The sequence below is a fragment of the Schistocerca serialis genome, chromosome 8 (assembly GCF_023864345.2).
Source record: "Schistocerca serialis cubense isolate TAMUIC-IGC-003099 chromosome 8, iqSchSeri2.2, whole genome shotgun sequence".
Taxonomy (NCBI): domain Eukaryota; kingdom Metazoa; phylum Arthropoda; class Insecta; order Orthoptera; family Acrididae; genus Schistocerca; species Schistocerca serialis.
In genome coordinates, this window is record NC_064645.1 from 51436321 (window position 1) to 51460518 (window position 24198).

Below are 24198 nucleotides of genomic sequence, written 5' to 3' on the forward strand. Positions count from 1 at the left end.
AAGTTACATCCGCACCGCACTACTACCCACACACTTGATGATGACGAGGGCGACAATGCTGCCATGCAAATGAACAGGACGCCGAATGTGATTGAAAGCAAACACCCCACTACAAAGAGGCGTGCCATGTGGCAGGCGGTGAATGCTTCCACCCTTGATACTGACGTGCAGTCTGCATGGTACGTAACTGTTAATGGGAAACAGTTGTGCCAGACCCGCCTACATCACATCCACCTCGCCGATTCACCCTTGTGCGCCACATGACAAGTGACTGACACGGATGAACATCGTTTCGAATGCGGGTCGGCAAAGGACGTTTGGTATTTTGTGCGTCAGATATTGGCTTTTCTCACACGCACGACTCCCGACAGGATAACTACGCGATCACTTCTTTTCCCCGATGAGATGTATTTCCCAAGAGCAAAAACTAACTCTGTGACGTGGATTAGTGGCCACGCCGTTCACTACCTGTTCGGTAATGGCGAAAAGACAGTACCCGATTTTTGGTATTACGTCAACGAACGACAGTTTGCGAACGTCAAAAACCCTAAATATAGGCAATATTTTTCTAATTTTCTTCGGAGCGCATTCCATAATCCGCCTCACAGCTGGATTATCGATTACATGAGGAGATAACCATAGCACCTCTTCCCAGTTCCTTTTTTTATGAGATTGAACAAACAACGGAAACAACACAGCAACGAGACGACAATCATAGAAAAATTCGCAGTGGGCTATAGTACGGAGCATCCTTTATCGTAACGGGACGACTTCCTATTACTATGTTTATGTAGCCGAAGAGGAACGACCTTCCTTTTATCCATTTGTATAAAAATAAAATAAAATAAAAATAAAAAAGCAGAAAAACAAACCTTCCAAAATCCTTTTTTCTTTTTAAAAATAAATAGGTAAATAAAGTAGGCATTGAAAAAAAAAATAAATAAAAAAAGAAAAAAAACTAAAAAAGTGGTAAAGAGCAAGACTAGGAATACGAAGTTCTCAGGTTCGATCCCTGCTCAACCCTACAATTTTTATGTGCCACTTTACACATATTTCCCCTCGGGTAGTGTTTGTTGATGTGAAAAATGTCGAGCTGCACTGCGGTCTGAATGCCTCGTTAAACTGTAGATTCCCCTACTAACTGGATAGGTAAGACAACTCAAACGTCGGACGAAAGCAATGGCATATGGCCCGCAACAAAAAACCGTGTCTATTAAAGCACTGTGGTGTTCAAACCAATCTTCTGACTGATGACTGCTTTAATTTACTATGGATTACGAAGTTAATGATCTCTAGCTTATTAACATTTCTGTGTTTTCATGCTGTAGCTTTGATACCAGTAAACGTAAGTAACTGTCTGGGCACTGTCACCCTTCGAGTTTTCAAGGTGGTAGACGACGATGCTGTCGACCCCAGTTGCAATCTTGGTCATGGCTATGTTTCAGTCGAATGCCTCTATGTGCTGCTCCTAGCACAGCTGAGAATTGGCAACATCGTCACGAACATTTGGCAACACTGTGACAGAGCAATCACTTCCGCGTATGGTACTGAATTGACTCTCTAAAGTCACTTGATATTCCCTTTCCATTTGAATGACTCGTGCAATATAATTCTCATCTAAACTAAGACGCTGAGAATGAAAATTCAATTTTTTGGCTAAAGAAATGCTGTTCTCCACACAAGTGACGAATTCTATTATCTTTCACGATGCGTTATGAGGCTGAGCGACCAATATCATTATGAGAGTGGCATGCTGGCAGCAGTGTGTCCGTAGCCTCATGGTACCGCCCGTTTCTCGTGCCACATCGGTTCAATTAGTTCAGTTCTAACCGTGGTAGGGGCCAGCATGTGCGAGCTTTCTTTTCTGATTTATTTAATGGAGCTGCGAATTCCCAGAAAAAATTCCTTAACGAAATCGGAAGAAAACCTTCACAGATCAAGTCCTCTTGGTTGCTCGACTCAGTAAGTTGTGTTAATGGTCATAGATCTCGGCTTTATGACTGCCAAGCTGCTTCACAATACAAGTGTCTCTGAAGAAATTCGAATCGACCGTCAACGATACGAATTTCATTGTTGTTATTCAATTAGGACTCACATGCCAGGGTGATAAATGTGAAGGAAATGAACCTCTTGATTACTATAGGGCCTCTATGCTAAATTTCCACAGTAGCAATTAGGAACTCTCTGCAGACATTTGCTAACAGAGGCTCTAGCAACTTACTTTTTCTCTGGGTAGCTTCAAATATGTGCAATTTTGTCGCCTTAAATCCAACTGAATATTTTAAATAACACTTTTGAACAGCGTTCACTTCTCCATTAATTAATGTATGAACCTGAAAACAAGCAGTTTGCCTGAGTAGCTATAGAACGTAAGGTTATCGTGGGTAGTTTTTTATTTCATTTCTTATAATACAGTGCACAATTTTCGTAAGGTTTCCTTTAGTGTTGTCAAAACAATTTTAAACATGAGAGACAAATTGATCATCAACGATAGATGCGAATTCTCTGATGTTATCTATAACAGTCTGACAATACACATGCAGTTTATTGATTACATGCATGTAGAAAACTTGTTCTGAGTTAAAGCTGTCAAACAAGGTTTCAAGAAGAATAAAATGCCACTACTACACGACAGCTAATGCATGAAATACTTTTCTGACGCATTTTCGCACGATGCGCTCTCCCCATACTTAATACAAAAGTTTGGAGTTGCATCTGCTGCCTGGCCGTCTATTAAACCTGAAAAGAACAAAATGTCACGGAAGTTAGCCCTTTATCCACATGTGGCTATTTTGGGTTTAGAAATGAAGGGAATTATGTTCAAAGTTCCGTTAGATTGATAACATCAGCAGACAGCAGAATTGCGTTTTAAAAAATGCAGCAGTGCATATGTTCGAACTCGTGACACTTACCATGACACTACCAGCTGACACATAGCTACAGCAACTCCAGACGTCTACAACAATTCCTCCAGAACTTTTGCATTTCACAGTGCTGTGAGATAATGCATATGGACGGATCTAGACTTCTGAGTGACAGACAGTTACACCTTTTCTTTTGCACTACTAACAGATTGCTTAATAAAGTAGCTCAAGTGGAAAGGAACACTTCCTATTTAAATTTCTGCATCCTACAGTGTTGGCAGTTCTGTGTAGGTGGCAGTTACGTGGTTTTATTTCGGCGATTACAAGATAGAGTCGAATGTATGCACTGGGTAGCCAAGGCAGATAATTCATGGCGATTCGGTAACTAAGTAAATGAATGTACTGAACATGCTGCAAACAACTACAGGGACACTGTGTGTCAGAATTCTAATCCAGTGTGGCGCAACGGCGTTACGATAGAAACACGAGTCAACCAGAAGAGGATTTGGTGGTCTGTTGGATTGATGATAGGTTCATATACTTATGGTCTGGGTTTGATTCCAACTTCTTCCAATGATTTTTGATAGGGATAGACAGAGTCTATTCTCTTCTGGCTACGCCAAGTGAAACAGGTATAATGGCATTGTGGTCTGAAATTCACATTGAACTTGATATTCCTTCTCTACCAAGTAGACATTAGGTTGAACCACAATAAAGTCAGGAGTGGTGACATGTAGAAACTATATCACCAGTATTCTTTCTTCTATTAGTTATTTATTTCTAGTGACTATAAAAACGCTATTTAGGATCACAGGACACTTATTCCTTCTTTCATCTGAGCTTCTGTACGTCGATAAAATTGGTTCTGAACTTGGAAAGCAACTCAGACCGCCCTTAAGGCGGAATTTGACCTCTTCGTGACAATACAGCTCGACTACAATTCGTTGTTTGTTCAAAACTGCAGATTCCTCAACTTCTCCGCATATTGCGCGTGATTGGGTTCGAATACTGGCCCGTCACTTAAGTTTTCATTATGCATTATCAAGCTCTAAAATGAGAACACCTATCTGCTGGTGGATAATAATTTTGATTTTTAATGTATTTTCATTCGTTGTCAACACTAACGTTATCTGACGTTTTTTATTCCCGGTGAGACACAGAACTATTTGCGAGATCACTGTAAGTTCAAGGAAATTATTCCGAGCTGCTGGTGGATAAAAATTCGGTAGCTGACGTCTCTTTGTGTGTAGTCAATAACGATATGTGTGGGGTTCGATTACCAGTCAGCACTTATTTCTTCGTCATATTATTTCTAGTTCAAACATGCTCACATGTCGCTGCTGGTTTAACAAACCCGTAATTAACGTTCGTTTTCTCTAGAATATAACAGCAATAGGTGCCGGGTTAGAGTCCTGGGAAGGTTAATGTTTGATCTCGTCATTTCAGTTAAAACATCTAGCTACTGCCGAGAAAATCTGATATCTCACCGTTGATTATGCTTCGATTGCAATCCGAATAGGTTCTGGGTTCGAATCCCTGTCCAACACAAAGCTTTACCTCACGGCATTTCAAGTAAGTCACTTGTGAAGAAGCAATATTTAACATTTCTCGTAGTTCGTTAACAGGGACGATAGATGTTGGGTGGAATTCACGTCCATTAAAAGTTTTTACGTTATGTAGTTTAAAGTTGATATTTGCTAACTTATACTCTCTAAAATCGAGTTATATCACTCTCTGGTTGCCCAGTCAGGAATGACTGTTAGTTTCCGTCAGTCACGAAATCTTTGCTTAGTCTGCATGACCTGGGTTTGAATCCATATGCAGAAAGAGACGGTTCGTGGTGTCAATTGAAGTTCATACATATTCTCAATTAACGGCTCGTGAATAACTTTAATTTTTAATGTCATTTTGTGTTAAATAATAAGTACGGTATGTTACTTTGAAGAGGAAATCATGAATACGACGAACTTACAACGTGCATTACCTACCTGACGTAATAATGAGAGTGGTAACATTTCAGGTATGTCATTTATTGTAATAAATGTGAGCTTACAAGCCTGAAGGACAGTCTTATCTGTGATAAGCGATTAGAGGACCTGCTAGACAGCTGCGTTATGCGGGTTGTATGCGAATCAGGCGAAATGCAATTCAAGTAGTTCGGATACTTTTGAGCACGAATGTACATCTGGGCTGCCACGTTCTCCAGGTCGTCTTTAATCATCGACCCACCTCAGTTTTGGTCTACTTCCATAGTTCCCTTGTTGCTCTTCCTTCATTAATTTTTTTATTTTCCTTGATTCATGTTCCAGCCATTAAATTCTTCTGCCGTTTATTACGGGAATCAAATTTGATCCATTAAACAGCGTATTCACTTATGTTTTCCACTCTTCTTCTTCTTCTTCTTCTTCTTCTTCTTCTTACAATTCCCCTTCCACCTCTGTTACAACCACAGTCTCATCCATCTACATGTACACCTCTAGCAATCGACGACGCTCTTCTTAGGAACTTTTGAATACTAAATCAAATAGGCATTTAAGAACTCATTGAGCAATGAGAATCGTAAAAACGTACTCTGGTTCGACCGTGGTACTAACTTCCCTCTGGAAAGAAACAGTCATCCTTGGCGTACTGAACAAAGAAAATAAAACAAAAAAGTATGTCGGCAGTTCCAGACGAAAGTCCAATTTAGTTTTACGGACAGTACTGTGTGGTATTAGCCTCTTACTTTGCTCTCTTTTATAGCAAATCGTTCGCCCAGTGCATGGCCCCGAACGGCTACAAGAAAATACGGATGACTCCTGCATGCAAGAGGGCTAGAAGGACTCACCCACAAAATTACACACCAGCATCTCTCCCATAGGTTTTATGCAGAATTCTTGAACAAATTCTGAGTTGGAACGTACATTTCCTTGAGACAGAAAAGCGTCTGTCCACAAATAAGCACATTTCGGAAGCGTCGCTAATGCGAAACCTGGCCTTTTCTCGCATGAAGTCCTGCGTTCCGTGGGTGAAGGGCAACATGCAGTTTCCATATTCAGAGTGTTTCGGAATATGTTTGAAATGGTGTCAACTGAAGACTGTTAATGAAGGTATGAGCATGCGCAATAGTGGCTCGAAGGCTTCTTAAGTAAAGAACGCAGCACGTTCTCGACTACGGCCAGTGTTCATCAGCGACAAGGCTGTCGTCACTAATGCTCCACTCAAGTGTGATAGAAACGCTCGTATCCTCTATACATTTACTTATAAATGGTTTGGCAGACTTGGATAGAAGCTGTGTATGGCTGTTTCCTTATGATGTGGTATACAGGAGGGTGTCAAGGTTTGGTGACTTTAGGAGGATACAAGGTGACGTAGACAATAATTCTAATTTTTTTAATGAATGATATCTTGCTGTAAACGTAGAAAAATATAAGTTAATACCGAGTATAAAAAACAGTGATTTAAATTCGAGCAGTGGTAGAGTGGCGCTTGGCAGAGTCACATCAATTAAGTACCTAGGCATTAGACCGATGCAGTTTCCCTGTTTGACTCCTCTCTCCACTGCGAGAAAAAATGGCTCTGAGCACTATGGTACTTAAATTTCTGAGGTCATCAGTCCCCAACTAACCTAAGGACATCACACACATCCATACCCGAGGCAGGATTCGAACCTGCGACAGTAGTGGTCGCGCGGCTCCAGACTATAGCGCCTAGAACCGCTCGGCCACTCTGGCCGGCCCTCCACTGCAAAACGAACTCCCAAGCTTTAGTCATCACTAACCATATTGGAGGTTTCATAAATGGTATGGTTTCAGATGTGATTGAAACCAATGAATCTGCCTCTTCACAGTTCTTAGAAATAATAAACGTGAACAAGTGGAGGATACAAAGACAGAGGCAGAATGCGGCGCACCAGATGCGACAGGCTGGCCTCGCGAGTAACCACAGCACTTCTCCGCCACAGTCCCCAGAAGTAAACCCACTGACTGACTTATTTTGATAAATAATATATACAACTCTTGCTTTCTTTAATTTGTTGTACAGAAGTCGACATGAAATCGTTGATAAACATGCGTGTTGTATCACTGATGCCAACATATCAGCCAAAAGTACTGTGAAGAATAATACAGACAAATACACGTGGAAATATCGAATTTTAGGATCCACTGTGCTTTGCAAAAGTGCTTCAGCGATCAAAATGTTCACGTTAAAAATTTTATTCATCCGTAACGTACATCACCATTCTCTTTCACAATTTCGTTTCTTTACACGTCATTATAGTGCAGTGCAAAGTAACACTTTGGTACTACGCAAATACGTAGTTTCAGCGATAAAGTACATTAAAGGTCTTGTCATGAGACGGTAATCTTCTCCACTAAAATCAGCTTGATTTTTTCCCATAGTCTCTTTTATAGCTAGCAAAACCTATGAGCTGCGAGCTTAGCAAGTTATTTTAGTACATCACGTGTTATATGACAGTTATAGATGTAGATGTATTATTACTGTTTCAGTTAATTTGAGAATACGCGTTTAGGGTTTTAGGCCCCGGTGGGAGTTACACGATCTTATCCTTTGGACATGTTGGGTGTTTGCATATTGTACTGGGAACATGATAAAATTTCCTTTATACAGTAAGTTAATATGTAGTGCAAGTGATACAAGGCATTAGATATCTCGTCACAAAGTCTCATTCCCATGTAGGTGTGTACGCAAGTACCATAAAAATATAACATTGATGGTTAAACACGTTACCACATGTATGTTAAAGTTCTAAAGTAATACAAACAGTATTAGCGTTCAGTAACATCGATTACATTTAAGCGCAAAACTTCCATTCCCTCCCCCTCTATAAAAGTGCTTAACAATATGTCAGGGGATGAACATTCGATCTTTGTACAGAGAGTTCATTGCCTCGGGGAGATCTAAAATAGCAGTGCCAATATCCTTTCGTAATTTGTTAATTACCACAGACAATTAGGAGATGTGTACAATAAGGAATTTTGCTATTTAATCAGCTATAGTGAAATGTGCATTTCGATAGATAATAAATATATTTTAGACACTGAAGTACTGTTAGGTACACCAATATTATCAAAATCTTAACACAGTCCATTAAAAAATACAGGTAATACTTAATTTGGAGAATTGTTGGCTATTAGAAGGTACAGAGAACAAGGAGAGCGACTGGCAGTTTCGTTTTAAAGGCAAGTTTAATACTGTACCCTAACTGGCTGTTTCAGTTTTCATGGCTGGTAAATTACTTGCGTGAGTCTGGAGCGCTGAGACACTATGAAATGATAGGATTAGGCACGGCTTAGGCAGGGACATGACCTCCAGCTGCCACAGTCGGAGTCTCTACCTACCATCTTCGGAGGAAGGAATGGTGTGCACACTTAACCCTTAAACCCCTTACATTCCTTCTGATGAAGAGTGCAGGTTAGGCGTTCGTAGGCAATCTCCGTCTAATTTTAAACGAGTTACAAGGTGAGATCAGCACAGTTGCTATACTCAACGAATAAATAAGATGTAGCAGAACCATAATATCTCCATACATCGGTCTGTATCTAACTCCGACTCAATTCTGTATCTCGGTAACAGTGAGTTTGTATACAGCGGATAAAAATCACCATTTGTCCATGATCATGGAAGGAGCAGGTTCATTTAATCGAAACATTAATTAACCCAATCATCTGAGGTCTGTATAAGATGATAGTTACAATATTACATTAATGTTGACAGGCTACCATAAGTACCGTTACATTACTACGGCTTTTGGTATTACTTGCATCATACAAGTGCTACTTCATTTTTAATTGTATCAGTACTACTACATTTTTAATAACTTTACCTATCCAGTGTACCAGTAGGCTCTTGAGGAAGATAGTGGATAACAGGTTTAGTTATTAATTAGTGCACATACCCCCTTTCTCCATTATGTGTCCGCATTTTATTACCATATAGATAGCGTGGAGTGAGTCAAGAGCATGAATGTTTACTGATGCATCCATAGATGCATGTGTAATGTCAAGTTGTTAACTACCTGTGTTTCTGGCAAAGAATGCTAACAAAATAGGTATGACGTAGATATATAGTAGTCTGAAATATGTTGTGCCATGGTTGGTCGCGGCAATGATTCAATTTATTCTACCGTGGAACAGAAAGTCGATACTGCCTCATCTGTATGCCACGATGGGCATCGTATCTTCGTCTTTTAAGTGAACGGTCGCTCCGTCAGAGCGTCACCTTCAGGTTGCTGTCTAAGGTACGAGAATGAGTTCTTTACGAAAGTAACTGATTAATCACTTTTCTTGTAAGTCTGTTAATAGTAGCGAAGTGTTATAATGCACATTAATTTTTATATTTCTGGTAAATTCAATATAGGGAGCAAAGTCTGATGGAATTTCGATCGTGCAATCATTGATTCATCAGCCTTTAGTCTTTAGATTTAGCTTTAGGACTGCTGATGTTATCATTATTTAATTACAGGTGCTCCTTTCTTATTTTTCCAGCAATTTGTATAGGATCAACTGATGATTTTTTTGTGTGAAACGTATCAGTCATTGCCTTCCATGGGCTGTCGTTGATGGCCGCACAGACTATTAGCTTTCACTTTAACTCGGACATTTCATGCCGATTAAGTTGCGTGTTTTCGTGTGTACTGTATAAAAATATTATCGTGTGAACGTTCTTCCAATGAAGAATGATCTCACCGTCAGTAAAATGTATGCCACTGTTCTCCATGTACCACGTGGCCATGGCTACACATAAAATGAGCTCTCATCGTTCATCAATGGCTCTCATTTAAGGCAGCATGTGTGTGAAAACATACATTGAGAAAAAATATTACTGTGTGAATTTTATCGGAAGCAAGATCTATTAAATGGTGCGTAATGTGTATACCATTGTCTTAAAAAAGCCATGTGCGCACGACTGTACAGACAATGGGCAACCGCTCCTTGTGCATAGCTTTCAAATCAGGCAGTGTGCGTGTGTTAACGTGAATTTGATATAAATCTTTTGTGTGCGTTATAGTCGATGCGTGGACGATGTAGCTGTGAGTAAGGTATATGTAATATCTCCACTACGCTCGTACGTGGTCACTACTACATAGACGATGAGGTTTCTTCTCTCTTGGCCTGTGCGATGTTGTGAATTTTGTCACGCTGATACATCGATGAGCTCACCTTCTTTTTGTTATTACGCTTACTTGCTTCAATTCTACAATCAGTGGGTAGGTGTGCTCTCTCCGTGTACCGTTTATAAATATTCAGTCTCCGTTCTGATTGCCCACAATTTCTGGTCGGCGTATGGTGCCCCAATTGATTTCTTAACACTTTTAAAGTGATTGTCTTACGGCCCAGCTATAAACACGACCAATTAGCTACTGAGGACACTTCCCTTCCATATCCATTGCACTAAATTAAATAATAATGAGACTATTTACCATACTGAGATGTTACATCAGGCCCTGCACCTACTGTATGTACTTCCAAAGTTGTATGCTTTGTTTTCCCACCACATACTTGCTTTCAAATAATGCATGTTGGTGTAGCATATGGAAAAAATCTCTGTTGCTCACACACGTAATTTCGTAGCCCATTAACAGTAAATAATTGGGTCCTTTTACATACTACTGATGAGCACATAGTGCAAGAATACTCATTGAAGATAGGAATAAGTGGCATAATTAAGCCGAGTGGCATACGACACATTTCTTTCACGTTACAGCGTATCATATTACCGTGCTACGCAGATGAGAAGCTGGTCAGAGAAGGATACGTACTATAATTTGGACTTGTTCCCACAGCACCACTCCTACTCTATTTCTCCTCTCTAGGGATTTTCCTGAGTTAAAACGAGAGGAAAACTGAAACAACCCAATTTATTACGCATGTATGATTAGCGCACATTCCTACCAGAAAATAATGAGACTATGGCAGCTTGACTACAGTTTGTATATTCCGGCATGTCATGACAGTATTTTTAAACAAGCAGGGAGGATCTCAAACAAAATGTTGCAAATATGTCAACTCTCAGATTAAAGGATGTACGCTTCTACGAAAAACAAGTTAGCTACATAGGGGAGAACAGATTACAGCAATCTCTGCCATTTTCTTTCGGCATTTTTCATCCAACGCACTCCCACATGTGTTGCAGCCATGAAATACACTCACAGAGATTGGTCACAAGTGCGGACAATTGTCCAGGCCATGAACCTACCCAGAGTCATTAGAGACATCGGACCAACGATATTGCGGCTGGTTACCTAACCCTCTCTAACAACTATAGAACCATACTACGTAAATAGGCATTACGTGATGTTTGCAATACAGAAGTTAATGTAGCACTTACTAATAACTATTATCTTGTATATATCACAGACCTTTCAAAGTCACTGAAATGAGCTTCATAATTGCCTTAGCCTGAGCCCTGGGTTTAGTCTATTGTTGATTTCATTGTAACGACCTATAGAATCACCTATAGAGTCACCTATAGAATAAACTGAAAATGAAACGTACTTTCAATTCGGCAACTATTATTGTTGCAGATGTACACTAAAAAACAAGAGAACAGTTGGTGAAATACGTAAAATTTATTTTTTTGTTTTAAGTAAACCAAGGATTGTTAATGAAAATTGAAAAATGAATTAACACAAACAACATTAAATGAACACAGCAAAAAAGTAAACTCTGAATGACAAAATAAACCAAAAACAAATAGAACAAAATCGAACACAAACAAGAACTTTACGAACAAACGAACATTTTTTCAGTGGGTGCAAGCAGCACCCGAGGGTTGGCTACAGGGTCTCTCAGCTGCCCCCTCCACCACCTCTACATGGACTTCCTCCATCTTGGCAGCACCCATGTGACTTTCAGCTGCCTCCTCCTCTAAATCTTCATGGCCTTGTTCCATCCTGGCAGCATTCACTACACTTTCAGCTGCCTCTTCCTCCTCATCTCCACATGCTGGGTCAGTCTCAGAAACGGCCACGACACCATCATTTGCCCATTCCTCAGTGTCACTACATGCTTCGCCCATCTTGGCCGCACCCATGAGACTCTCAGGTTCCTCCTCCTCTAAATCTTGACAGTCTTGTTCCATATTGGCAGCATCCATAAGACACTCAGCTACTCTCTCCTCCTCTTGATCCATCGTGGCACCGTCCACCTAGGCAACCAAGATAGTGTTACGTGATTGGTTAAACTAGAAACAAGATTATACACTAGAACTTACATTATGAAATAATAATAATTGGTAAGAATTTTCAGATATTGCGGTGAACAAGAGGTTTATATGGAGCACTGTTTTACTTCAGAGTCAAAAGAACTTCAAAATTTAAATAGTAGTGATAATGTTTAACAGGTAGTAAGTAAGATATTGGAATATTATTACTGCACAAGCATTAGAAGCTGATGACTTAGTGTATGGTATGGGAAAGAGAGTCTTCCATTATCACTTATTTCGCTAAGATTCTCATACTGGCAGCATGTCTGTAACTAAAAAGTCTCAGGGAACTGAAGAACGGGATACAACCCGTCCGCTCTGACCAATTATGTCAGAATTTCCCAGAGATGATATACTACAGAGATTTTCACAGCTGAGACAAGTGTTCAGAAACTAAGGAATGCAGGAGCGAGAATCAGGTGGTACACGTATATAACGTCCAGTAACATTTCGACCATAATGTTAAGGACATCGATTGTTTGTGTCCTGGTACTTCTGTAAAAAAAAAGGAAAAAAAGGATAGAAGTAGTGGTAGCACAGAATAGCTTAGTATATGTGAGTTGTATCTCGAAATTCAGTCTATACAGGGTGTTACAAAAAGGTACGGAAAAACTTTCAGGAAACATTCCTCACACACACACACACACACACACAAAAATGTTATGTGGACATGTGTCCGGAAACGCTTACTTTCCATGTTAGAGCTTATTTTATTACTTCTCTTCAAATCACATTAATCATGGAATGGAAACACACAGCAACAAAACCTACCAGCCTGACTTCAAACACTTTGTTACAGGAAATGTTCAAAATGTCCTCCGTTAGCGAGGATACATGCATCCACCCACCGTCACATGGAATCCCTGATGCGCTGATGCAGCCCTGGAGAGTGGTGTATTGTATCACAGCCGTCCGCAATACGAGCACGAAGAGTCTCTACATTTGGTACCGGGGTTGCGTAGACAAGAGCTTTCAAATGCCCCCATAAATGAAAGTCAGGAGAGCGTGGAGGCTATGGAATTGGTCCGCCTCTACCAATCCATCGGTCACCGAATCTGTTGTTGAGAAGCGTACGAACACTTCGACTGAAATGTGCAGGAGCTCCATCGTGCATGAACCACATGTTGTGTCATACTTGCAAAGGCACATGTTCCAGCAGCACAGGTAGAGCATCCCGTATGAAATCATGATGACGTGCTCCATTGAGCGTAAGTGGAAGCGTAGGTGACGAAACTAAAATAAGCTCTAACATGGAAATTAAGCGTTTCCGGACACATGTCCACATAACATCTTTTCTTTATTTGTGTGTGAGGAATGTTTCCTGAAAGTTTGGCCGTACCATTTTGTAACACCCTGCATGTATAGGTTAATTGCAGTATGGGATACGAATTTAACGTACGTCGATTTCTTCGTTTTCGTTAGCATTGCTATCCTATTCTTCAGCTGAACTGTATAGGTCAAGTGAAGTAGAGGATACAAATTTTAAAGGTGTTGTTTCTTTGGTCTCCACTACTACTAACATTCTGTTCTTACGTAGATAGTATTACTAGCGAAGGACGAAAGATCTACATACATGATACTTGCATCCCATTCTTCAGATGACCACATAGGTCAACTGAAGAAAAAGATACTACTTCTAATGAAAACGAGGAAATCTGCGTACGTAAAATTGGCTACCTGTTGACCGATGTAGGTCAAATGAAGTATGGGATCCAATTTTTTTGGTTTCGATACTAATAGTATCGACTGAAATTTATCATAGTTTTGCTATCGACGTCAAGAAAACCAATAGCAGTCAAAATTGTATCCCATTCTTCAGTTGAGCTATATAGGTCAATTGAAGAATATGATACTAATTAGTATTAGCGAATGGGAAATAACGACAACTATAACATGTGTATTCTGTACTTCAACTGACCAATATCGGTAAATCACATCAATATTACACATTTCGCTGTTTTCGTCTAGCTAGCACCAGTACCCGATACTTCAGTTGACCTGTATACGTCAATACAAATTTTACGTATGCCGGTCTTTTCGATCCAGTAGTGCTAGTATAGACTCAGAAAATGATACTACCACCCGACGAAGAACTGTGTCAGTTACAAGCGTTATGTGGTTTGGGGATTCGCAAATGACGCAGAATTCCCCACTTGCTCTTATTCCCTATATTTTCAAAGCCTCTCAGATTGTGCATAAACAAGACAGAGATTTGAAAACCAGATTTTAAACTCGTTTTTCTTTCCAAGAGCAGTTATGGCCTACACCCATACTTTGTTGGCTAACTGAAATTGAAGAAGATGAAGAAAGACTGAAATCTGGAAAAATGGTCTGAGGTAAATCCAAAACCCAGTGAGAAATGCATTGCATTACAAGACAAATGGAAAACTTGAACTCATGAAATAGCGAGGGCAGTAGAGAATCAAATGGGCAAAAATATTATTTCCAAAAGAATTCTTGCCTAATTCACCAGCTGCTGCTTTTAACTGTTTAAAAATTAAGAAAGAAAAACGGGAAATGAAACCTCAAACGTGAATACACACACGTAAAAATAAGTTTTGCGGTAATCTGAAAACGGGAAAACAAGGCTGGATGCAGAAGAAATGTGAAACAATAGAAGCGTGTGTAACAATCGGAAAGTTAGATACCATATATGGGAAAATTATGGAAACCGTTAGAGGAGAGAAATTCAGATGCATAAATATCAAACGCTTACCTAGCAAGCCGTTACGAGCGAAAGGAAAGATGTCTGAAAGCTGGATTTAAAGTACGAATGGGTCCTACAAAGTAAACAAAATTAAAAAAGGAAGTGGATGAAGAAGCGAAGTGAAATATGGTTCACTGAAAAGAGTTTCACACAGCAGTAAAGCAACAATTTGAAGAAAGATTCTTGGCGTACACTAGAGTGTTTCAAAATTGTTCAGGTCACTGATAGGGAACCTGAAAAATGTGCTCCACGTGACATGTAAAACATCCTAAGCAGGCGAAATACACTCAGACTTTCAGAAAAAATGTGATAATCCCATTCCCAGTCAGACCAAATGCTCACAAGTTTCAAAGTTAACGGAATAGTCACGAAAAATCTAATACGAATTAATGAAGACATTGGTAGCGGAGGTTTCGCGGAAGTATGGGAACGAGTAAGTCATTTCCGACCTTAGGGCTCTGAAGACAGACTGCTGCAAGGCAAAAGTAAATCGGTAGGAATTCCATTTCTGAGGGTCACAGGGATAAAATACAGGGAGTGATGTGGTCCAAAACTTGTGCATAAAACAAAAGTGCAATTATAAAGGTCTCAGGATCTCGCAGCTAGGACGGGAGTGAGATACGTTTGTAACCTAGCAGTTCAGCAAGCAGTATGGAAAGTAGACAAAAATTAGGTATTGGGATTGAAGCTCAGGGAGAAAAAATAAAACTTTAAATTGAGTTCATGGGATTACAGTTCTGTAAGATACACCAATTTCCTTTGATTATCGGATGAACAAAATGAGTAATTTTTTGAAAAGAAATTATCAATGAATACTAGAAAAAGTAAAAGGAAGATAGTAAAATGGGGTAGAATTGAATAGGAGTTGAAGGTGGAAAAATATTAACAAATGACACTGACAGAAGTAAACTGAGCTTTATTGTTTGGGCAAAAGTAATAGATTATTAGAAAAGTAGAGGACATGTAAACATCGGGACGTTAATAAAAAGAAAGACGTTTCTGAAAAGCAGAAATTAGTTAACCTGTAATATAAATTTCAGTTCTAGGTAGTCTTCTCGAGGTATTTGTCTATAGTGTAGCCATGTACATGAGTGGAACGCATGAAGATAGACAGTTCAGAAAGAATGGAATATATAGTTTTGATATATTTCTCCAGGAGAGTACTGAAGATAAACTGGGTACAGCGTGTAACTTAAGAGGAGGAAATGAAATGACATGGAGGAAAAAGTCTTTTATCACGCAATTCGCTGATAGCTGGGATCAGTTTCTAGTATGCATCGTGCGGCTACATAGGATCTTATGTTGTTAACAGGGTGATGCGAGAGGGTGAGTGGGGAGAGGAGGTGGAAGGGTTGTAAGATTTGTACAGGTAGAGGAAGACTTGAACACAGTAAGGAGATCGAAATGAATGTCGGCTGCTGCACTTATGGAGAAGCAAAGAGCCTCTTACAGGATAAACAACCGTGGGAACCTGCATCTCATCATACTTCAAACGGGAGACCGCATCATCAACAACACCATCACGTCAAGATTTTCTAACGGTTGCTTGGCCCTTACTTACCAAGGGGAAATGGCCGTATTGATGTTATTCATTGAAGAAGAGGGGCCTAGACTCCATGGATATACCCTCACGCGAAAAAAATTCTGTCGTGGTGCATTCTGGTAGCAGTTCTTATCTCACTGTAAGTAATAAAACAGCAGTTCTTATAAATACACATTCAATAGCTTCATTATCCTTCTAACATTCAGCACACTTTCTTTTCCTAATCTTCTGTTATTGATTATTCTAGACTGTTATTGTCATTGTTTTATGTTGCGCACGATGTTTGGTGTAACTTCGGGATATTTTCACTCTGCCACTACGTGAAGGTGTCATATCTGTTTCAATAAGTGGATTATATTTTCGTAACCCTTTAATGTATTTCAAACTACCTGCTACGCCCTCATCTGCTTCTTGTTCTATGATCATAAAAATGTACTAGAATGGTGGAAACAATGCCTTGAAAAGCCGTATGCAAGAAATAGTGAAGATAAGGAACTGGAGATCGCTGAGGCAAGCAATCCGGAACAGGAGGGAGTTTGTACCCCGTGTGATCAATTTTATCTCGTAGTGAAGCAGCTAAAACATAGGAAAGCCGCTGAAGATGGTGATAAACCAGCAGAAATCGTCAAGGCTACATTAAGAACTGTTCCATTTCATACAAATTACATACGAAACCAGGGAACACCGAACAGACTACGAAGAATAGTTACAGCGCCAACAGAAAAGAAAGTATCTGCAAACAAGTGTGAACAATTTTGCACCCTCAATTTAATAACACACGCCACCCAGATCTTGACGTCTATCATTGCAACGCGGACTGAAGAAAGGATGGGTGTACAAGATACGGAAGATGAATTTCGCTTTAGAGGAGCTGTAGGCACACGGAAAGCAGTACTCGGGTTGCGGGTAATACCTGAGACAAGACTAAGCAAGAGCCAAGAATGCAGCAGAGTGTCGTAGGAGGAATGGTCAGTATTCAGCTGTATGACAGGAACGATCATTCGAAGCTTAACCGTCTACTAAACATGGGTTCTAAAATGCAGCAATGAGCACTTCTTCTTCGATAGTGTACAAAGTCTCGTCTTGGCTTTCTATATTTTGAGGGGCGTAAGTATGGCCCAAATCACGAAAAATATTTCCTGTAAATATGGGCTGTAAAGTGCTCACCTTCAGACTTTGGGCACTTGTGCTGCTTCACTGTTGTGAAACACATCTCTTTCACAAAACATGTGCTTACAGATCTTAAACTACGAGTAGAGTTCATGTTTACTGGCCTCTTTTGCTTCGAATGACCGTTCCTGTCGCATCTCTGAATATTGATCATACCTCACAGGACACTGTATATTGCCTACGTCGACAAATAGAAAGTATTAGACGGTGTAGTCTAGCGATAGATTTTTGAGATGCTGAGAGAGGGAATGGCGTAATGTATCAGAACAAAGAAGTACTGCAGTAACTTTACAGAGAAAAGGTGGCTGTGATAAGAAGCGGATAACATCAAGAGCAAACCACTGTTAAATTAAGTGTACGACCGGGCTGTTCACTTTCTGCTATCTTATTCAGCGGATACATTCAGAGGACTCTAGATGAATTTAGGGACACACTAGGACTTGTAGTAGGAATTAAAACTGAAGGTGACATAACAGACATGTTGAGAATTTCTGATGATACTACAGTGTTAAGTGAATGTGCGGAACTACAGACGCGAGATGCAGATGAAAGTCAGCCCCATTTCTTCCTAACATACAAATTAATAAAGTTAAGACAAAAATCTTGATGAGTAAAGAAAATACCGTTGTCCAGTGCTCATTTAACAATGAGGGACTGGAGATCGTAGAATCCTTTTGCTTCCTACTGAGTAAAACAACCCTCAGGCGGATCAAGGAAGGATACTGCAAGCCAAATAAAGCAGGCAACAGCTGCTTTCAACAAGAGCAAGAACCTTACACATCTCGTTTCATAGCCCAATACCTGGGGAAAGATCTCATGAAGATTTTGTGTGGAGTGTGCCGCTGTACAGATGTGAAATACGGACAATCGAGGAGGCGGGAAAAAAAGCTCTTAGCCTTCGAGATGTGGTTCTATCGCAGCAGTCTCAAGATTTTCTGTGAAAAGAACGTATTAAGCGAACTGAAGCACTGCAGGGTAGATAACGTGCAGCTATGTCTCCTAAAGCTTATTGAACGCCACATGTGTCAGCCATATGCTGAGATATTATGGTGTCATTAAAGGTGTTGCTGAAAGGACAGCAGAAAGGAAGAACACAAGAGACAAACCTAGTCTAGTATACATCAACCGTATCATGGAAGACACAAGTTCCATCACCTATACTGCACTCAAGAAAAAGGCCGGAGACAGAAATGCTTGGCAAGCTGCTGATAGCCAACCTGATAGCTAAAGACCAAAGAAAAAGAAGGAGATCATGATAAGTTTTGAAAGTTGAACAATTAATGGCAAGACGCTTCAAATGTTCGGAAATGGGTACATATTTGAGTAATTAGCCTGTGCTAGAGAGAGAAATGTACCTACACTGTGTGATCAGAAGCATCCTGACACCCCCAGAAACATACGTTCTCCATATTAGGTGTATTGTGCTGCCACCTACTGCCAGGCACTCCATGTCAGCGACCTCAGTAGCCACCAGACATCGTGAGAGAGTAGAATGGGGCGCTCCGCAGAACACGCGTATTTCGAACATGATCAGGTGATTGGGTGTCACTTGTGTCATTCGTCTGTAATAGACATTTCCACACTCCTAAACATTCCTACGTCCACTGTTTCCGGTGCGACAGGGAAGTGAAAACGTGAAGGGACACGTACAGCACAAAAGGGTAGAGGATGGCTTCGTCTGTTTGACAGAAACCGCCGACAGTTGAAGGGGGTCGTAATGTGTAGTAGGCTGACACCATCCACTCCATCACACAGGAATTCCAAACTGCATCAGGATCCCCTGCTATTACTATGACAGGCGGGAGGTGAGAAAACATGGATTTCATGGTCGAGCGGCTGCCCATACGCCACCCATCACGCCGGTAAATGCCAAACGACGCCTCGCTTGGTGTAAGGAGAGTAAACATTGAACGATTTAACAATGGAAAAACGTTATGTGGAGTGACGAATCTCGCTACACAATGTGGCCATCCGATGGCAGGGTGTGGGAATGGCGAATGCCCGGTGAACGTCGTCTGCCAGCATAAAATTCGGAGGCGGAGGTGTTAGGGTGTGGTCGGTTTTCTCATGGAGAGGGCTTGCACTCCTTGTTGTTTTGCGTGTCACTATAACAGAACAGTTCGACATTGATGTTTTAAGCCCCTTCTTGCTTCCCACTGTTGAAAAGCAATTCGAGGATGGCGATTGCATCTTTCAAGACGATCAAGCACCTGTTCATAATGCACGGCCTATCGCGGTGTGGTTACACGACAATAACATCACTGAAATGGACTAGCCTGCACAGAGTCCTGACCTGAATCCCATAGGACACCTCTGGGATGTTTTGGAACGCCGACTTCGTGTCAGCCCTCACCCAAAGACATCGAAACCTCTCCTCAGTGCAACACTCCATTAAGATTGGGCTGCCATTCCCCAAGAAATCTTCCAGCACGTGATTGAACATATGCCTGCGAGCGTGGAAGCTGTCATCAAGGCTAAGGATTGGCCAACACCACATTGAATTGCAGCATTACCGATGGAGGGCGCCATGAACTTGTAAGCCATTTTCAGCCAGATGTTGGGATACTTCTGATCACATTGTGTATCTATCACACGCTGCTCTGTTAACCTCCTACTATGAGTAAATTTTTTGTCAGTCCGCGAGAGCTATGTCAAAGTAATTTTTTAATACATCAAATCATAATTTGTACGCTTTATCTCAAACTTGTTTCTCAGTCTGGAACAGAGTAGAATCCTCACTATTGCCCTAGCTGTAACGAGCTTAATTCTAAAGCAGCCTGTATCTGTAGAAAACAAAGTAATTCCACTTTATAGACTAACACCCATTAAGGACATGGTAATACCCTGTTAATTATCTTTTTGGTTCCAAAACCTAAGTATTATGGTGTTGAAAACTAATGTGGGCATAGTATCTCTAGCAGAACCTGCATGGAGACACGTGGGAAACCTATCATTCGCCTCAATGAGAGACAGAAATACTTTCTCATAACCTGGGCCACTGTACTTCTTATCAAGTTTAATTGATAGTATGGACTGTCAATCCTTTGTTTCAATGTTCGAAGGAGTGTCGTAAGAGAGCAAACCCCACGAAATTTCATCGAACTGTGCTCTCATTGTGTGAGCAATGTTGGAAGAGAGATGACTACGTTCTTTAGGTGAGACGATCATTTGTTTACACAGATGGAATGTTTATGAGGCCGAATATAACCTACTCAGTTGTTCCAATAGATCATACCAAAGTACCGTTATCAAGCGAACGTACTAGATACAGCAATTATACCATTTCAAACATCCGTGTTAGATGGGATATAATAACCATCTTCTAGGCAACAATCGTTAAAGTGTTGTAACTGTTGTGATTGCATTATCCGTCCTCTACCGTTTGGTGGTATTCCTGGCGTCAATTATTCCCAGCTGCTGGTTTCACATTCACTGACTCTTGCGTAACACGCAGAAGTGCTCTGCTCCACTAAGAGGTTTGCCTACTTGTACTTATTTGTATGTAAGTACATAGGAAGTTTTGCTTTTTATTGGCGCTAATATGACTGACCAGACGAGTGTATGCTACTGTGGTCGAGACTTGCATTACACAGCAGCATCTAAAAAACTTCCGCTACCCTTGATAGCAAATGTCAACGGCAACAATCGCACTGTAGTCGTACGTTCGTACCCTCACTAGCAACCGTATAATTTTTCAGTTATGATTCAGTAGGATATTGTCCGAAGTCTTACATCTCTGTAAGAGACAAGCCAGTCATAAATGGTATTCCACAGAAAGTTCCATAAGTTGCACTAACTCTATTACGACTTTGTCGCAAACTGAAGTTCAGCTGCTGATCTTACAGCACTGCCTGGTACGTGCAGTACTGCTAGACGGATGTGTCTCCGACTGGTAGCAGCCTTCGGGCCGTTGAGACCCGCCACGACGGAGTTCTACAGTTGGTGGACTCACAATCGCTGTAGGCTAGCGTCTGTAACACGAGTAATATTTGTCGAACCCGTGACAGTTTTACAACGGAACCTTACATTCCCTGAGTAGCACTTTATATTTACATTTGGGTCTTCGAACCAACGGTTGCTGTATTATTGGACTCAAATATCGTGAATCAGTCAGTTAATACTTCATGTAAAGATGAGGGACGACTGCGTTTTAGAGTCATGGAGATGTGTGCAAATCATGATATTATCTCGATTGATATCACCTGTCTAATTTGCTAATTCTGCAGTGTGTACAGCCAGAGACGCAGCTGTTTGCTCGTCGCTCTCACACGCTTACTCTTAATGTTAGTAACAATGTCGACTTACCTCAGTGGGGCCCTCCTGCGGCGCATCGACCAGTATTACATCTCGTTCCTTGGGGCAAATCTCTCTTTGCGTAGTCAGGTCGCTGTCTTGATCCTTAAACGGTGGATTATCTTCCGCAATTTTATTCACTTTGAAGCGCCCAATAACGTGGACCTGTGGGTGATTTGATCTTATAGTTACTTACTCAGCTAGGATGGCATATATCCATCATAGATAAAGCTTTAGATACTTCACGTAGCATTCTTAAACAGATTATATAATAAATTAGTAGCCCTTGAATGTAGGCTATAAGAAGACGTCAGTTAAAAACTAAGATAGAGAACTGTGCGGTCCTTAGGTTAGTTAGGTTTAAGTAGTTCTAAGTTCTAGGGGACTGATGCTCTCATATGATAAGTCTCATAGTGCTCAGAGCCATTTGAACCACTTGACATAATGAGTTTAGCTCACACAGAAGAATGAAACCAGCCTCTTAACTGATAGATGTAAGCACATGAGACATTTTTCGTGTCCAGTTTTGTAGGTGATGTTCGTGAAGGTTTTTTCTATACTACTTACCACAGTACAGCACAAACTCATGTATGCCAAATACACAGTAAAGTAAGCACGTATCTCAAACCAGAGTGTTGTGCAATTGTTTTCGTAAACCCTGTCTGGTGCCATAGTCAAACTCCGTTAACTTCACTAACTCAACGAATCTAAATCAATTCCCAGCAAGAAATAAGAGTTTTTGTTGAAAATGACGTCAGCGATTTTCGTATCTGACACTAGATTTCCATATTATTTCCTGAATCTGGGCGATTGTTTAAATGAGTAGCGGGGAATCCTAGAGAGTGCGTGTTCAACGCAGACCACCAGAAGAATGGAGCGTGTGTCGGTGTCAGGCCACAGTACAGAGCACGTGGCGTGAGCTCCACGGCAGAGGCACTGTCCGTGCCTGCATCCTAAACGATGGAAAGCTGATGTGTACGTTTTAACTTGGCGTGTCCACTGGCGCACAGGGGCATACCGTGAGTTATCAGCTACAGGCTGTGTTCCCACGTTGTGGTAACTGCTAGGTCCACAACGGTGAAAAGGTAAATCTGGAGTGGGACGAAAGACCATCTGGATCTTATGTGCTTAACAGCACGGCTCCCTGAGATGACAGGCTGCTGCGAAGCTAACTGAAATTTTGTTGACTCTGCTAAGAAACGTGCGAGCACTGACATAGGACAATGCAAACAAATTCTGGAGTGGAAGAACAGAACTCACATGTGTCTACATGGAGAACGCCTGATTGGCTGAACGCACACTCCGAAAAGTAAATAAAATTTCTGATACTTATTGGGAGCGCTTTGTAGAACAAACTTCCATCATTGACTCACCATCGGACACATCAGCTGAGAGAGGCACACAGAGTTTCGGCTCTCAGGAGAGCAGTCTTCAGTACAGGTCAGATGACTGAGAGTGCTGCAGCCACTACGGCAGCCGCCCGCGGCCACAGGCAACGCTAAGTATGGTGAGCGACAGCGGCGTTCGCTTACTAAGCTGCAGGGTGTACGTAAAGATTTCCGACTGACATTACGACTTCCACCGTTCAGTTGAGTTTACTGGTAATCTCGAACACAATGGGTGCAGGGACGAGTATTTCTGTACTTCTTTCATATATGATTAATATTCAGGAAGCACTGTGGAACTATTGCGAACGTGGTAGCTTTCCCAAACTAATTAACCAGTCTTTTCCAAGGTATGGGTATTTTACTTACAGTATAAAGTAAGTTAATACACTACTGGCCATTAAAATTGCTACACCAAGAAGAAATGCAGATGATAAACGGGTATTCATTGGACAAATATATTATACTAGAACTGACATGTGATTACATTTTCACGCAATTTGGGTGCATAGATCCTGAGAAATCAGTACTCAGAACAATCACCTCTGGCCGTAATAACGGCCTTGATGCGCCTGGGCATTGAGTCAAACAGAGCTTGGATGGCGTGTACAGATACTGCTGCCCATGCAGCTTCAACACGATAGCACAGTTCATCAAGAGTAGTTACTGGCGTATTGTGACGAGCCAGGTCCTCGGTCACCATTGACCGGACGTTTTCAGTTGGTGAGAGATCTGGAGAATGTGCTGGCCAGGGCAGCAGTCGAACATTTTCTGTATCCAGGAAGGCCCGTACAGGACCTGCAACATGCGGTCGTGCATTATCCTGCTGAAATGTAGGGTTTCGCAGGGATCGAATGAAGGGTAGAGCCACGGATCGTAACACATCTGAAACGTAACGTCCACTGTTAAAAGTGCCGCCATGCGAACATGAGGTGACCGAGACGTGTAACCAATGGCACCCCATACAATCACGCCGGGTGATACGCCAGTATGGCGATGACGAATACACGCTTCCAAAGAGCGTTCACC

At 41.1% G+C, this 24198-nt stretch overlaps 1 protein-coding gene across 1 annotated transcript in view; it reads right to left on the bottom strand.

Annotated features, from left to right (window-relative positions):
- Positions 1–24198, bottom strand: part of LOC126416814 (midasin-like) — a 118616-nt gene that overhangs the window by 89081 nt on the left and 5337 nt on the right. The window contains exons 3-4 of the mRNA XM_050084697.1: positions 21797–21949; positions 11682–12014 (exon numbers count right to left, since the gene is read on the bottom strand). Coding sequence (XP_049940654.1) covers positions 11682–12014; positions 21797–21949 — 486 coding nt within the window. The remainder of the gene's footprint in view (positions 1–11681; positions 12015–21796; positions 21950–24198) is intronic.